Source organism: Panthera onca, chromosome C2, assembly GCF_046562875.1.
Source record: "Panthera onca isolate mPanOnc1 chromosome C2, mPanOnc1 haplotype 2, whole genome shotgun sequence".
Taxonomy (NCBI): Eukaryota; Metazoa; Chordata; class Mammalia; order Carnivora; family Felidae; genus Panthera; species Panthera onca.
The window spans coordinates 46,036,919-46,053,263 of NC_138347.1; the positions used below are offsets into that span (position 1 = coordinate 46,036,919).

At 44.0% G+C, this 16,345-nt stretch overlaps 1 protein-coding gene across 6 annotated transcripts in view; it reads right to left on the reverse strand.

The window, feature by feature from the left end:
- Positions 1-14,765, reverse strand: part of RIOX2 (ribosomal oxygenase 2) — a 28,054-nt gene extending 13,289 nt beyond the window's left edge. For 2 of the 6 annotated variants that reach the window (XM_078452924.1, XM_078452919.1), the window contains exons 1-4: positions 13,922-14,628; positions 8,638-9,109; positions 2,865-2,984; positions 1,672-1,800 (exon numbers count right to left, since the gene is read on the reverse strand). In XM_078452924.1, the coding sequence (XP_078309050.1) occupies positions 1,672-1,800; positions 2,865-2,984; positions 8,638-9,072 (684 nt within the window). In that variant the 5' untranslated portion in view covers positions 9,073-9,109; positions 13,922-14,628. The other 4 variants (XM_078452922.1, XM_078452920.1, XM_078452921.1 and 1 more) reach the window with 4 other exon arrangements.
- Positions 14,766-16,345: the final 1,580 nt, after the last annotated feature.

The window sequence follows — 16,345 nt, forward strand, 5'->3', positions numbered from 1 at the left end:
GCCCCAAAACCACAGAGTGGTGCTTCCATCACAGGGGTGGTCTTCATCCCAAGACCCCAGGTGTGATGACTTTCGTCGTGGCCTTCATGCCCACCCCACCCAGAATGACTCAGCTTTTCTGTTTCATATACTAAGCATTTATGCCAAGATTTCATTTGAGGATCTTCGGTGGTTTAAAATTCACATGTATATAAATGTGCAATTGAGAAAAAACCCTACGGTACCTGATGCTTGCCTTTTTCCTCCTAGGAGACTCAGGGCTGCTCTTAATGAATGGAGATCCTCATGAGTGTGACCAATGGGCATCCCTCCATGACATCCCGGCCTCCCAGCACTGCCTCACAGAACCCACATCATCTATACCTGAAGACCACTATAAAGACTAACTTTCTTGGGCAGGACCAGTTGGCTGTCATCAAGCTAAGGAACTCAGCCTGGGCCTCAGAGACCATGGATAGCTTAATCTTTCCCTAAAAATAATCAACCAAGAGCCTATTAAACATGCTTCATGGAGAGCAAGGGTTGGTGAACTCTTTTTGTAAAGGGCTCCATGGTAAACATTGGTTCATGGGCCATGTGGTCTCTGTGGCAACCAGCCAACTCTATGGGTGCAATGTGAATGGAGCCCTAGACAATAAGTAAGGAATACATATGGTTGTGTGCCGGTAAACTTTATAAAAACAGGCAGCAGGCCATTATTTCTGGCCCATGTGCCATGGTCTGCTGACCAAGAACTTAAGAAAATGATACCTTTATTGTGTCTATTCAAATCTCCTGTAATATAAGCACACATCAAAAAAGGAGATTGCTTCTCCTAGGTACAGGCAGGCAGGAAGACTTTTTAAAATCAAGAAAGGTCCATAAGGCATTGAGTAATTATAACTAGTGATAAATTCAAGACACAAGAAATGCAAAAACAGTAACTGTATACATCAAGTTGGTAGAATCTCTGGAATGGTTTGAGCTAACTATGGTATCTTAATTCAATATGTAAAGTTGAATTAAGGACCTATTCTCATCCCTCTAAGATTTTTTTCTCAGCAATCTCACCTGCTAGGGATTGGCTATGAGTCCACCCAGGCTAACTGCTCAAAGACAGACTCTTTCTGTAGCAAGATGCTGGCGAGCCTGCCGCCATGATCAAGCCACCTGGCTTCCTGGAGTAAGATTCCTTAAGACCTTTCATTATTACTATTCTTCTGGTGGCTACACATGCAGGGGGAGGGAGGGGGAGTGCAGAGAGGGTCTACTATACAATCAGGAGGAGAGTGGGTCATGCTAGCATTCTACCAACAAAAAAACTAAGAAGCTCCTGGCTGTGCTCTGCCTGAGCAAGCTACAGCCCAGTCCTGACTGCTCTCTTAGATTTGGTGAAGCTGCCCCAGGCCAAACCTTCCACTTCTAAGCCAGTAGTCACTGAGCTCAAAATCCATTCCTGTGGAACTTGGATTATATTTGAAGACAGGTTGTTTGGAAAATGAATGTAACATTTCCTCAGCTCAGTTCTACACACGCAAACACCAAGTCTCCTTTACAAGCTGCACGTGCTCGAGTGAGAGCCACCCTCCCCCCTCCCACGTTCTTGCGCGTATTCTGAGGACCATCACACAAACACTAAACCCCACACCTGAACTTGTCTCACGAGCAGCTCCCGTGATAGAGGTCCCGTACCTTCAACGTGAACTCATGTGTCGGCCTCCCAATCCTGTCCTCGGCCTCCACGCTGTACTCTCGTGCCAGGGGCACAGTGGGGTGGTAAAGGCACCAGTGTTTCTCTCCCTCCAGCTGCAGGATGAAAACCTACAGAGAGCCACAGGACCTGGGAATGTCAGCTTCCGGACAACTCATGAGGCAAAGCGGTGCTAGGGTATTAGCCCCACCAAGGGCTTCGATGAATTACACATTCCAGATGGAAAATAAAAATGAGAGATTAGTGTTGCATTTCACTCTACACTTGAATAAAAGTTACCACCACTGCTTTTCACTTTTAAAAAAACAGGTCATCGTGAACCTTGATACTGGAAGGATATTCATTCTTTTCAGTGTAATAAAGCCTCACTGGGCTCTTTATATCCCACTATCTCCTTCCTTCAAGTCTTCTATCAGACAACAAAGCCCATAATCTCTGAGGGAAAAGCCAAGTTTTAGAAATTACTCATGGTGCCTAAAATCCTGAATATCATCCTTGGCAGATAGGAAAACATCAAGTTTTTTATTCTTCATTCAGCCAAAGATATCTTAAAGCTCTGTTTAAAATATTAAAAACAAAATCAAAAACTTTTGGGAAATGTATTGCTATCAAATTGCCTTCAGAGGGGGGAAAAAGGAGACTTTTTACTAATAACTGTATTAGTATAAAAATAAAAGTACAAAATGCCCAAGCCAAAGAGTTACCTTTTTTGGCAGCCACATGAGAGTGAAGCAACACTTGTCAAGGTGCCAGTGTTTAAGTGAGACCATGACCTTCATTCAAGCTGCCCCAAGATTTTCACAAATGGAAAAAATTATCCATTTTTGGCAGCTCCAGAAAAAGGACAAAATGAAAGCAGATGTAAAGATTACTTGTGACCTCACTTTATTAAAACCCTTATGCTGTGAAATTACAGAAAAAGCCACTCATGCTTTTCTGTGGACAGATTCAATAAATACCTGTTTTGTAGGGATATGTAGCTCTTTATATTAATAAGGCTGGAAACCATCTCTCCTGTTTGAGAATGAGCAGGAAGCCAGTTTGGTGGGATTAATTTGGCCCAACATCTAGGTGAGGTCAGGATCTCTAAGACCACACAGCAAGAAGGGCAGAGAGCTAAACTGAACCCTGACAGCTAACCCAGGCCCCAAGAGAACAATTTTCTTCCTCTTACCTCGACATCATCATAATGGGGTGGGAGGCCCTGGGATCCTGCAGGGGTTATGTATACATTCGAGCCAACCAAGGAGCCAAAGTAGCATTCTAGCTTCTCCTGGATCCTCCAAAGCTCATCCTAAAAAAGAAAGGAGGATAGGAGAAGAGGTGAAAAGTATATTAGAAATAAGAGGAAAGACACATTCTTACTCACTTAGCAAGTCTTTATGCTGCAGCTATTATGTTCCACATACCCAAGAATTCAGCAGTGAAAGAGCCAACGCCTGTGCCCTGGAGAATCTTCCATCCTGGTGCAGACCAGCACAGACAAACGAGAAACTGGCAAAGCAGGCAATCAAGAGTCATGCAGGATTTTAAGCAGGACAATGACATGATCTAATTTATGTTAAAAAAAATTTTTTTTTAATCTTTATTCACTTTTGAGAGACAGAGCCTGAGTGGAGGAAGGGCACAGAGAGAGGGGAGACACAGAATCTCAAGCAGGCTCCAGGCTCTGAGATGTCAGCACAGAGCCCGACGTGGGGCTTGAACCCACGAACCATGAAATCATGACCTGAGCCGAAGTCGGACGCTTACCAACTGAGCCACTCAGGTGCCCCCTACTTTACATTTTTAAAAGCTCACTCTGTCTGGTATGTGGAGAATGGCCTGGAGAAAAGCAAGAGAGATGGGTCTGGAAGCTACTAAGGCAGTCGCCCAGGCCAGAGATGACCAGGGTGGTGGGGGAGAAGCAGAGAGGGGCAGATGCACCCTGGAAGCAGCACTGGCAGGGCCTGGGAGGCACCAAGTACAGTGGGCTGGTAGAAGGGGAAGACTATTCAAACCCTCCTGGCTTTGGATGGGCAATTAGTGCCTGGTTCCACTTATTGAAATAGTAAAGACTTATTAGAGAACAAGTTTTTTTGCAGGGGTGAAAGGGGAGATGTGTGCAGGCAGAGTTATACATTGGTTCCAGAGAGAGACAGACACAGAGAGAGAGAGAATATGAATCCTGATTTTCCCAAGCAGATGAGAAGGGAAGCCACATGGTTATTAGCACTTTCTCTATTCCAAGCCCTGTTTCTTAGGGCTTTTACATATACTGGTTATATATGTCCCCAACAACCCTGTCTCTCTCATAAGGTGAGCACTATCATCCTTCCTGGTTTACAGATGAGGAAACTGAAGCATGAGAACACACAGCTACTAGATGACGTGGCCAGGATTTAAATCCAGGCAGCCTGGCTTGAGCACTTTAACCATGGCTCCATATTGCCTCTTTTGGAATTATCTTAAGGAAAACACAGGTCACCTACAAGGACTCTAATGGACATTCAAGACCCCAAGTCTCAAGTGTATGAACGTACAGTGCCTGACACACAACATACACTAAAATGTTTTTTTTTTTAAATTTATTTATTTGTCTATTTTTGAGAGAAAGAATGCATGAGCATGAGTGTGCCCACAATCAGGGGAAGGGCAGAGGGACAATCCCAAGCTGGCTCCACTCTGGCAGCGGCAGCCCCATGTGGGACTCGAACTCACAAACCATGAGATCATGACCTAAGCTGAAACCAAGAGTTGGACACTTAGCCAATTGAGCCACTCTGGTGCCCCGCTAAAATGCATTTTTAAAAATTTGGTGAATAAACCAATAACCACAGCTTAGGAATCAATCCTACCATTTGACTGAAAAAGGACCTACAGTATTAAAAGTTTCAAGTGGAAAAGAATTAGGTCAGTATAAAAAAAGCTTTGGGAGACATCTTTATAAAGACTACTGGGCTACTCTATTTATAGATCTCAAGGGTTCTACTTAACACAGGAAGAATAATTTAATGGCTTCTGAATAGCTCCAAAGAGTTAAGAGAGCTCCCAAGAAGCCTAATTTATACCAGGGAGGGGCCAGCAGGACCTGGTTCTGTAATTACATTTATACGGTGACTGAAACCATTAGAAAACCAAAGCTTCTCTTTCTAATGGCTTGAGAGGTATCTCAGGACCATGTAGGTGACTTTATGGTTCCCAGCCCAAGCATCTGGGTCTATAATTGATACGTATATGTCTCCTTTCTTGTTAAAGGTTACAAAAATCCTAGAAATTGCACAATTTTCCTATTTCTCCTGAACCTTTAGCTTCTGAATCTGCCAAGTATAGCCTAGTAGAAAGAGATCAGGACAAAGCACCTCAATCCAAGATGCAGTTACAAACTAAATGACTTTCGCTTCTTTATTTGTAAAACGAGGACTCCACCTCCTTCCACCAAGGTTGTTGGGGGAACAGCATAAAACAACTTACCTGCAAACTTATTTACATTGCCTCACCAACACTGACTCAGGCACAAACAAGGCTCTTTTGAAACCAGTCTTCTTTAATTCAGGACTCGCAACTATGCCTGGAGCTGCCCAGGAGGGCCCCAGAGCAGCGAAAAGGGAAGGTGGCAGCCTCTCCCCTTGCTGGGGACAACCTCCTCTCTCCACTGACCTACTCACAAAATCGAAACTGAATGCAACTGCTAAGACCAGAGAAGCTCACGGGTACACCTAGAGAAAAGCAAAAACACACACACCAAAGCCCTACTACATTTCAAATAACATCTTTAAAAGTATGGTATGAAACTGCCTCAAATTTGGAGTCGGAAGTGCTTACTTAGCAATTACGAAAAAGTCACATCTCTGAACCTGTTTTTTTTTTCACATGTAAGATGCAGACCACAATGACTGCTCTATTTTAAATGTCTGTTAGAAGGTTCAAGTGAACACGTGTATTTGGTAAACTCACCCAGACCTTTGACATATGGATTACCCAAAGCAGGAGTGGAAACAACTTATGGCTTTCTGATTCCTCCTTATTCACCTCCAGACCAACTAGAATAATAAGTTGTGCACATACTGAGACCCCAAAAAACAAGGCACTAACTGTCCACTAAACAGTCTCCCAACCTAGCTACTGACAAACCGTCTCTAGACTTTTTCAATCCTGATATTAACATGCACATTCCTAAATATACAACACTAGTCCTTCTCAGAAAATATTTAGAACCCAGATTCTACTGTAAGAGGATGAGCTCCCACAGCTCCTATAGGTCTCTCTACTGGTGGAAAGAGAAAAGGCAGGGTGCAACCCAGTCTATCCTGGGAGCTGAGTTTAGACTGAGAAAGCTCATCCTTCCCACTTTCATAAACCTGGCCAAAGAACAGAGTCAATGGGGCAAAGCAAGTACAAGTGTTTGGCCCACCTGGAATCAGAGAGGAGAAATGTACAGGACTTAAGAGATGAGCAGAGAAAAGCCAAAAATAATTCTAATGTACAGATATGACAGCCACTAAGGACACCATACATATGCCAAATAATAACTTTGTACTGGTTTGTGACCCAATCACATACAATCAACTTCACTGACCTTTTATGTTCATAGTTATTAGATGTCTAAAACACATTTTTTAAAGTTTTTATTTTTTTTCAATATATGAAATTTATTGTCAAATTGGTTTCCATACAACACCCAGTGCTCATCTCAAAAGGTGCCCTCCTCCACCTTTTGGGATGAGCACTGAGTGTTTTATGGAAACCAATTTGACAATAAACTTCATATATTGAAAAAAAAAAAAAAAAAAAGGTGCCCTCCTCAATACCCATCACCCACCCTCCTCGCCCTCCCACCCCCCATCAACCCTCAGTTTGTTCTCAGGTTTTAAGAGTCTCTTATGCTTTGGCTCTCTCCCACTCTAACCTGTTTTTTTTTTCCTTCCCCTCCCCCATGGGTTTCTATTAAGTTTCTCAGGATCCACATAAGAGTAAAAACATATGGTATCTGTCTTTCTCAGTATGGCTTATTTCACTTAGCATCACACTCTCCAGTTCCATCCACGCTGCTACAAAGGGCCATATTTCATTCTTTCTCATTGCCACGTAGTACTCCATTGTGTATATAAACCACAATGTCTTTATCCATTCATCAGTTGATGGACATTTAGGCTCTTTCCATAATTTGGCTATTGTTGGGGCGCCTGGATGGCTCAGTCGGTTAAGCGGCTGACTTCGGCTCAGGTCATGATCTCGCAGTCCGTGAGTTCGAGCCCCGCGTCGGGCTCTGTGCTGACAGCTCAGAGCCTGGAGCCTGTTTCAGATTCTGTGTCTCCCTCTCTCTCTGCCCCTCCCCCACTCATGCTCTGTCTCTCTCTGTGTCAAAAATAAATAAACGTTAAAAAAAATAAAAAAAAAAATAATTTGGCTATTGTTGAGAGTGCTGCTATAAACATTGGGATACAAGTGCCCCTATGCATCAGTACTCCTGTATCCCTTGGGTAAATTCCTAGCAGTGCTACTGCTGGGTCATAGAGTACGTCTATTTTTAATTTTTTGAGGAACCTCCACACTGTTCTCCAGAGTGGCTGCACCAGTTTGCATTCCCACCAACAGTGCAAGAGGGTTCCCATTTCTCCACATCCTCTCCAGCATCTATAGTCTCCTGATTTGTTCATTTTGGCCACTCTGGCGTGAGGTGATATCTGAGTGTGGTAAAACACACATTTTAAGAAGTGTTGCTTCTAACCAAGAGAAGAGTCAAGGACTAGCTAAGAGAGAAGCACTGTGGTGTCCACATTTCCTGAACACAAATCATGACTTGGTCTGGCAAGTGATTTATAAGTTCTTTTTGGGTGTTTGGGCCAAAAGGTTGGCAACCTAGGGACATTTCAACTTCTTATGACTGCCTGAGATGGAATATCTGAAATTAGGACTTGTACTGAAACATCTAAGAGTACTTACCCTTTCTCCAGAGCAGAAACAGGTTCAAGATCCTTTATGTAGACAGCAAAATACATTCACTAGATTTGGCCAATGGGCTCTAACAAAGCAACTGAGTTCAATCATAGGAAACATTACTGGTAACTGATGACAAAGTCCCAGGAGCCATCACACAGCCAGAATCCTCAACATGGAGCCTTAGGAACCACTCTCCTTCTCCTCCCATGCTGCCATTTTGGTTCAGCCATGGATCACAAAAGGGAATTTCTGAACTCAGAATACACCCTGAATCCTTCTGGGCCACCTGTCATGTAAAGATTTCAAACCTCTACAGAAGCAGATAAGCTATGACTGCATTTTATAAAGCAGAAACTGAGGAGAAAGGAGGCCAAGTATTTCTCAAATGTTAACCACTGATACAGAATAAAAAGTTAGCCAGTCTCCCAGACTTGCAAATCACAGCTACCCTCCATCTATGACTGTCTCCCCAGGAACAGTTCTAAGACCCAGCTCCTCAATGCCACCTAAGCAGCTGTTAATAAGGGTGAAGTCTCTTTCTTGAACATGCATCCGGTCCTTGATCCGGTCACAGCTGTAAAGCCTCTACTTAGCTAGAATGTCAGCAGTAAAGGGAAGTAACTTCAAGAAGAAAATGATCACCTTGACACTATCACGCCTTATATTATAATGACATTTAATTATAATTTAATTTATAATGACCAAATAGAAAGGTCTACCATATACCAAAACATAAAACAGCCCAAAGAACACGCTCCTGAAGGGGTAATAATTTATAAACTTGCAATAGAGTTTTTGCAGTGTGATGACATCTAATCATGTCCACCTGAGCTGTTGGGAGATTCCAATGGTTTAGCCAAAAGATAACACAGGGTCTCCTAATTTGGAATGCATTTAAAGAGCAAACAGGAGGTATCTCTTCTCAGACTGGCAGGTTCATCACAGGTTCACCCCTGAGCTGACCTGTGGCCAAATGTTAGCACTTTAATACATTTAACGATTCCATAATAGGGAGAACCTGTTACCTTAAATCTCTGAGGTTGGTGAAACTGAATTGTTGCCCTTTTCTGATCAAAATCTTTTCTCAGTTGAAGAAAGTGCACTTTGCCATCTTTATTTAAAACCTTCTTCTTCCCATTGACACACCGGCAGACATTTATGTCTCTTCCATAGTACATACCCCGGCTGCATAGACTCTTCAGATCTGACAGCCTGAACAGGGACCGGTAATATGTAGCCACTGCAGGGTCATCTCTCTGAATAAAAAGGGGCTTCTTCTCCCAGAATTCCCTGAAAAAAGTCTCTGTCTTGATGGGCGAGATTAAACTTTCAAACAGATCACTGGGGCTTTCAAAATTTAAAATAGAGGAGGGTCCACCAGCTGCCTCTATCTTCACCTGCTTGCAGGGAACAGACCCCTCTTCCTTCCCATTCCCTGTGGGCTTTGCTTTCTTCGGCATCGTTCTGTCTTCAAGACAAAGCAGTGACGAGGTGCACCTACCAGAGAACAAAGCACACGTGGTTAGGTTCACCAGAAGTTCTAGCAGTGGCAGATGGCACACACACAACTCGTGTGACCATGCCACCTTCATGAGCACTTGTAAGTCAAAGCCCTTTCCTCCAGGATGGGATACAGCCTTAATCCAACACCACATCATCCAAGAGAGGATTCAGCCTCAAACACCACTCAGATTACATATTCATCTAAAGGAAAGCATTTTTTTTTTCTCGGACATAGGCACTAAATCGTTAAAGTCACCATTTGTTTGTTAGGAGCTATAATGATCCCAAATTAAATGGTTCAGCCACCTAAGCAGTTCCTAGTCACAGTTTTAGCCTGTGGCCGTTGACACAGCAGTCTAAAATCTTGACTTTGGCTTCAATCAGCACCAGGTCCCAAATCTAATTAGACGCACTCTTGAGTTACAGGCACTCGCCTCGAGAACTACCAACAGGGGCTCACCGCCAGGTGCTCCTTACCACAGCACCACCCCCAACTGTTAGGAAGGCAGCCCAGGTGCCCTGGGCCAGTGTCACCTGGTGGCTGGAACAAGAACCTGCTGCTCCCAAGTCTTCCTCACCACATGAACCTCCGCACTTTTGATTCCCAGCTTTTTCCTGAAAACTGCTACTTTATGAGAAAACCCGCCCCCATTAAAAAAACCAAACGAGTTCGAGACTACAAAGTAAAGGCTAAAGACAGTTATGCCCCATTTTTAAAAAGCTTTAACTTTTAAACTAAGACACAATACCAACATCACCTAGACATCGCCTTCTAGAACTGCCTTCTGCATTTCTAACAAGCTCCCGGGTAACAATGCTTTTGCTGGTCCATGGGACACATCTGAGGAGTGACAATCCCAAGCCCTGTCAAGCCTCTCTCAGAACTGTCCCCAAACCACAACTACTGTCACACTTATAATAATGCAGGTGTTCTTCACTTGGGGTTCAAGAATGGTATTTCAAATTACATGAATTTTCAGAAACTGTAAGATCCTATTTCAAACTGTGTGTCTACATCTCTCTACATAAATATATATTTGGGTGCGGGCACATTGTGCTCACCTGATTCTTAAAGAAGGGCTAAGAACCACTGCACTTACAAAGAACGATTCTTCCCAGAGACCAATAACTTATTTATAGATATCACAGTTTTCTATTTTGTACTGCTAGCAAAATTTTAAGAACACTGTTTTCTGCCCTTTTGTTATTATAACTAAGCTGTATTTCAGCTACACTGTGGACTAAGTAGAATTAGTGGTCTGGCCTGGCAAGTAAGCACCTGGAACACTGTGTTACACATTGCAACAATTTACAAATGAACCTTTGGAATGCAACCCAAATATAAACTGAACAATTCAGGAAGTGGAAACATCAAAATATACAACTCTAGTGCCCTCATTTTAGCTGCTAAACTTTTGTACAGCTCAGATCAAGTGCCTTTGGTAGGTCACATAGGACAGAAGTGGAAAACAAGTACAAATGGATGGACAGAGGTGGAAAACAAGTACAAACTGATGGACGGAGGTGGAAAACAAGTACAAACTGACCCTAAAAGCTTGCACTGGAGGACTGAAGGCTTAAGCTAAGAAAAAAACAAACTTTGGTGTTGGCTATGTCACCAATGAGACATTTTCTGAAAATGTTCTGCACACCTTTTAAGCTTCCCAGCCAGTGTGATTTTTCAATTAAAGAATCAAGCCTTCCATGAACAAAAGTATTGCTAATACTTGGAACACAGATGTGATGCAGAAATGCAAGGAGACATGAAGACACAGTAAAAAGCACAGCTCGGAGACATGAAGACACAGTAAAAAGCACAGCTCGTGCAGAAGAGTTACCAGCCATCCTTTGAAAGGCCCAACTATAGCTAAGGTCTGAGAACTCAGATTTCAGGAGCATTCCACCACCTTTAACTGATAAGAGTGACTCACTCTGCCTTAATTGTTTGCACAATGTGGTTTATAATGAACACCTGTTTTCCTTCTCAGAGTCTGGAATTTTGGTAGGTGCCAGGCAGAGGGTGCCTATGTGGTCAGTCCCCAATAAAAACCCTGAGTTCTGAGTGTCTGATGAGCTTCTCTGGCTGGCAACATTTCACACGAGTTGTCACAACTAGTTGCTGGGCCAATTAAGCACCTGGTCTTTTGCTATAATAAATCAGCAAGTCCTAGTAGATCACTGAACAGAGGGATGGTCTTAGAGATCCCCCCAACACATTGCTCACTATTTTTAAAGTGTTAAATTGGGGGCACCTGGGTGGCTCAGTTGGTTAAGCATCTGACTTCAGCTCAGGTCATGATCTGCTAATGAGTTCGAACCCAGCATCCAGCTCTGTGCTGTCAGCATGGAGCCCACTTAGGATCCTCTTTCCCCCCACTCTACCCCTCCCCTGCTTGCACTCACTCTCTCTCTCTCAAAAATAAGTAAACATTAAAAAAAAAAAAAGTGTTAAATTGGTTCAGAAGGTTTGTTACCATTAAGGTACCCTATAATGAAAACATAATTTCATATTCAGCCACACATCTCTTATCTCTCACAATTGGTCAGTTTAAAATTTATTTAAGGGATGTGGACAGCAGGAAGATGCCGCTGAAAGGCCTTTCTTTAAGCCTACCTAAGCCAAAAAAAATCACTTAAAGCATTTTTCCTATCTACGATCACTAACATAATAAACCCAGCACTGCATAACAAATGTTTTTGTTAGAATCTATATTTCACTATTTATACTGCCAAAAGTTGCATCATTTCTTGTCTGCCTTCATATTGAAATGATTTAAGGTTCAGTTAATTGGAACCTGGCTTAGAGATTACTGGGCAAATAAACTATTTCTCTGATTCTCACACTACCCATATTGTAAGACAACCATTCTTTTTAATAGCTTTGGGGAGTGGAGAACAGATGACATACCCTATCACATTAAACATGTAAAAATCTTAGTATGCATCACAATTTCAGAAAAAGTAAAAAAGCATATCTTAGAATCTAAGAAATTTAGGGACACCCGGGTGGCTCAGCAGTTGAGTATCTGACTTCAGCTCAGGTCATGATCTCACACAGCTCGTGACTTCAAGCCCCACGTAGAGCTCTGTGCTGATAGCTCAGAGCCTGGAGGCTGCTTCAGATCCTGTGTCTCCCTCTCTCTCTGACCCTCTCCCGTTCGCTTGCTCACTCTCTCACACACACAAATATAAATAAACATTAAAAAAATTGTTTTCTAAAGTATCTAAGAAATATAGTAATGAGACAAGGAAAAGCTTTGTCTAGAAAAGTAAAGCCAATACCGTCCAGCCCAGAAACCTCACAGACCACCCAAACAGAAGTTTAGAGTAAATATTTTTATAAAGCTACAGGAAAAAAAGCAGCCTTTAAAAAAGCAATTAGTGGCTTTTAAAAAAAGCAACTGGCCTGGGTAGTTCAGTGTTCCACTTCAGCTCAGGTATGATCTCACTTGCGTGAGTTCGAGCCCTATGTCGGGTTCTGTGCTGACAGCTCAGAGCCTGGAGCCTGCTTCTGATTCTGTCTCTCTCTCTCTCTCTCTCTCTCTGCCCCTCACCCACTCACACTCTGTCTCTCTCTTTCAAAAATAAACAAACATTAACTTTAAAAAAAAAAAAGCAATTGGTATCATTTAACAATTTATACAAATATCAAATCATGGTATACACCTGAAACTGTTATATATCTATTATTCCAATTTTTAAAAAAACAAATGTTTCCAATCTGAGTTGACTATAAGCATTAGTGTAAAAAGAGTCACGGTTCATATTTTACTAGCTGCCCACAGATTAAAAAAAAAACACCAACTGATCTGAACTTTGAAGGATTAAAACTCTACAATAAAATCCACTGATATCCATTCTACAGCCAATAAATATAAACCGAGCCTTTATATCCTTAAGTGTCCTAACCTTCTTTTCTGTAGTAATATTCACCGACAAAAAGTCAACACAGCTTCGTCTGGGGAACAGCCATCTGCACGGTCCCAGAGCCTAGCACAGAACGGGGCACATAGGTCCCCAAGAAATGTTTGCTGAATGAATTATCCTCCTTTTTCATCGTCTATATATATTAGAGAAAAATCCTCAAAAGCCTTACACAAAACAGAGTTGGGAGGAAAAGTTTATTCAAAGGGGATAATTCTGATGGCAGCTGTAGCTTGGGTATTCAACCGCACTGTCAGAGCTGAAAGGCAAATTAGCCTGCAGTGGTTACTACCAACCAGAGGGAGGTATGTCTCTACAGTCTTCAGAGCAGTGCTTTTTACTGTGTAGTCACCAGAAATACTTGTTCACCTGCACATTTCTGGGCTCCCTATCAAGCCTACTAGATTAAGCACTTCTTGTGCTGGGTCCTAAAAATCTACATTAACACAGGAAATATTCCATTGGAATTTTAGATCCATTAACATTAGTCAAATTCTGCTCAATTAAACACACACACCTGACAGAAATATTACCTGTAAGGAGGTTGCCTCGGCTGACCTAAAATATTTTTTTTAGGTTTATTTGTTTATTGAGGGAGAGAGGGAGAGAGGGAGAGAGAGAATCGCAAGCAGGCTCCACACTGTCAGCATGGAGCCAAATGGGGGGCTTGAACCCACTAACCCTGGGATCATAAACTGGGCCAAAACCAAGAGTCAGATGCTTAACCCACTGAGCAACCCAGCCCACCCTGACCTAAAATATTCCTTTTCTGCCTAACAGAAATGTTCATCCGGAGGGAAAACTCGTTCTCCTGTTGACCTAATGCTGTGATTGGCAGTTACCCTTTTAGTCCTATTTTAAAAAGAAAATAGATTACAACACCTCCGTGTCTTGTGGTAAGCACGATGTTACGAAGGATGAGGCCAGAGAGGCAAAAACTATCCAAGCGATGGTGGCAGAGGCTGGATAAGTCAGGCTCCTCCATTTAAACGTGAGTCCAGAGGGAAATCAATGGCCTGGCGCCGAATTTACAGCTCATCAGTGGACTCCCAGGCCCCTGCTTCCTGAACACGCAGTGAGCAAGCCGGCCTCACGAACCTGTTGGACAACCCACTGTCGGGCTGCCGAACTAGTAACACTTGCTGAGTGAACTGGCAGAGGGGTCTGTAATTTTAAAGTCAGGCTGGGACCAGACAGCCGCGACGCCCCCGCCCCGTAGCCCGGGCTGCAGGGCTCCCAGCAGTAAAGCCTGTCTCTTAGGCCCGACCTGACGCCAGAGGCACAACCCACGTGGAGGCCGCGCTCCCCGGCGGGCGTCACCCTCCCGGCGGAGCCTCCAAACTTTCCGCGCGCTCGTCCCAGTCTCCAGACCACCGGCGGCCCACGTGGGCCACTCAGGGTGCTCAAGCCATTCGTGACCCTACTCCCGCATCCGGGCAGCAGCAGACCCGGCGTGTCCTCCCTGCCCCGGTCCCCGGGATCATGGACCGCGTCGGCGCGCGTCCCCGGTCCCAAAAGCACCAGCGCCCCCAGGCCGCCCCGGCCGCTCTGAGGGTCCCGGGGACTGGGCTCTCAGGCCACCCGCCAGGCCCTACCCGCACCAGCGCTCGGAGGCCCAACAGGACGTGCACGACCCCGCCCCCGGCGGCGCGGGGTAGCCGGCGAACACCGCTCCACTCACCCTGCTCGGCCTGTTGCGCGCGGCCGCGAGCGGGCGGGGCAGCGGCTGGGGGCGGGGCGGGGCGGGGCGGGGCAGGGCAGCGTGCGCACGCTGGGGGCGGCCCGCTCCGGCTCCTGCCTGAGCTCCCGCTCCCGCTCCGGCTCCACCCCGCGCCAGGCCGCGGGTAGTAGGTGCTTCTGGCGCTCAGTACCCGCAGGTGTTGGGTCTTCGCGCCATCACGTTTTTCCCTTTGATGTTAAAAGAAATGCATGGTTCTTGGTTGTTGTTTTTTTTTTTGAGTTAGGGGCGGGATGAGTCTCTGGATTTGGGGCAACTGTTCTATAGTACAATCCTATTCTTTTTATGAATGGAGAAACCCAGATGCAGAGAGGAGACGAGAGCTTTCCAAGTTTAGGGAGTCGGAGGTCCAGATTTTCCCATCGCTTTCTTTTGGGCTCTCCATGCTAAGCTGTGCTGCTTTGTACTGTCAACTGTAATTTATATCCCGTTGCTCCCAGAGTCAGAATTAATCCTGGCTTAAAAGGATACTGGAAATTCTTTGTGACGGTAGCTATAGAAGAGAAGAACAAAAGCAATTATTTAATTTTGGCCCAAGGCTCTGTCCTTTAGACAGACAAACTGATTGGAAACGTTTGGGTGGGGAGGCTGGACCAACTGAGCACGGGGATCAATGGCACAGCTCTGCTTTGGCCTGTGTCCTTCTTTGCTCTGTAGACAGCCAAAGAGGACTTAAAGGAAATTATTTCATTCTGTCAGGATGATTGAGACCAATGACTAGCTTCTGATATCGATGTGGACACGTGAGCAAATGGGAACAAAGTACAGCCTTGTCTAACACTCGTCTGAAACTAACAATAATAGCAACACCTGAATTGAGTTCTTGCTGTAAGGCACCATGCTAATTGTTTCGGGGACTCCTCACTCCATCCTCACCACAATCTTGTGCTTACCTCCATTTTACAGTTGAGAAGACTGGGTCTGGAGAAGTTAACTTGCACAAAGTCACATTTAGATTTGGAAGAGCTAAGTCTTTCGGGAAAGACTTTCTCAGATCTGTCTTTCGGCAGAGACTATAAAAAAAAATCTAGTCCACTTGACATTATATTGGTAATGTACTTTGCTCTTTATTTTGACTACAAAACATCTATCAAGATAATGTAGAACAGTATTGATGTTACAAGGATTCAGAAAACGGTAAATTCTTACCCATGTCCATTATATGGAAAAGCACCACTTTGTGTTTGTATAAAGAAAAGTTTCAATGTCAACACAAATAAAACCATCTCCTAGACAGAGAATCGTCACTAGGGTGCCTGACAGAACAAAAGTACATATTGAAGTCAGCTCTGCTAGGGAAAATCATACATCTTGTATAGGAGTTCCCCTGATGCAAAATTAGTCTTTCAATGTGTTCTCTCTGATACTGTCATTATAATTCAGATTTGTTAGCATAGCAAGCAAAAAAAAAGAAAAGAAAAGAAAAAAAAAAAAAAAGGTTATGTTCATTCAGTCTTCAGACCTAAACACAATGGCTGGCGTGTCTACAAAGAAAAGGAGGAGGGAGAGAAGTGAGGAAAAGGGGTGGGGGGGGGGGGGGAGGGATGTGAGAGAAGAGCTTCCAGAAT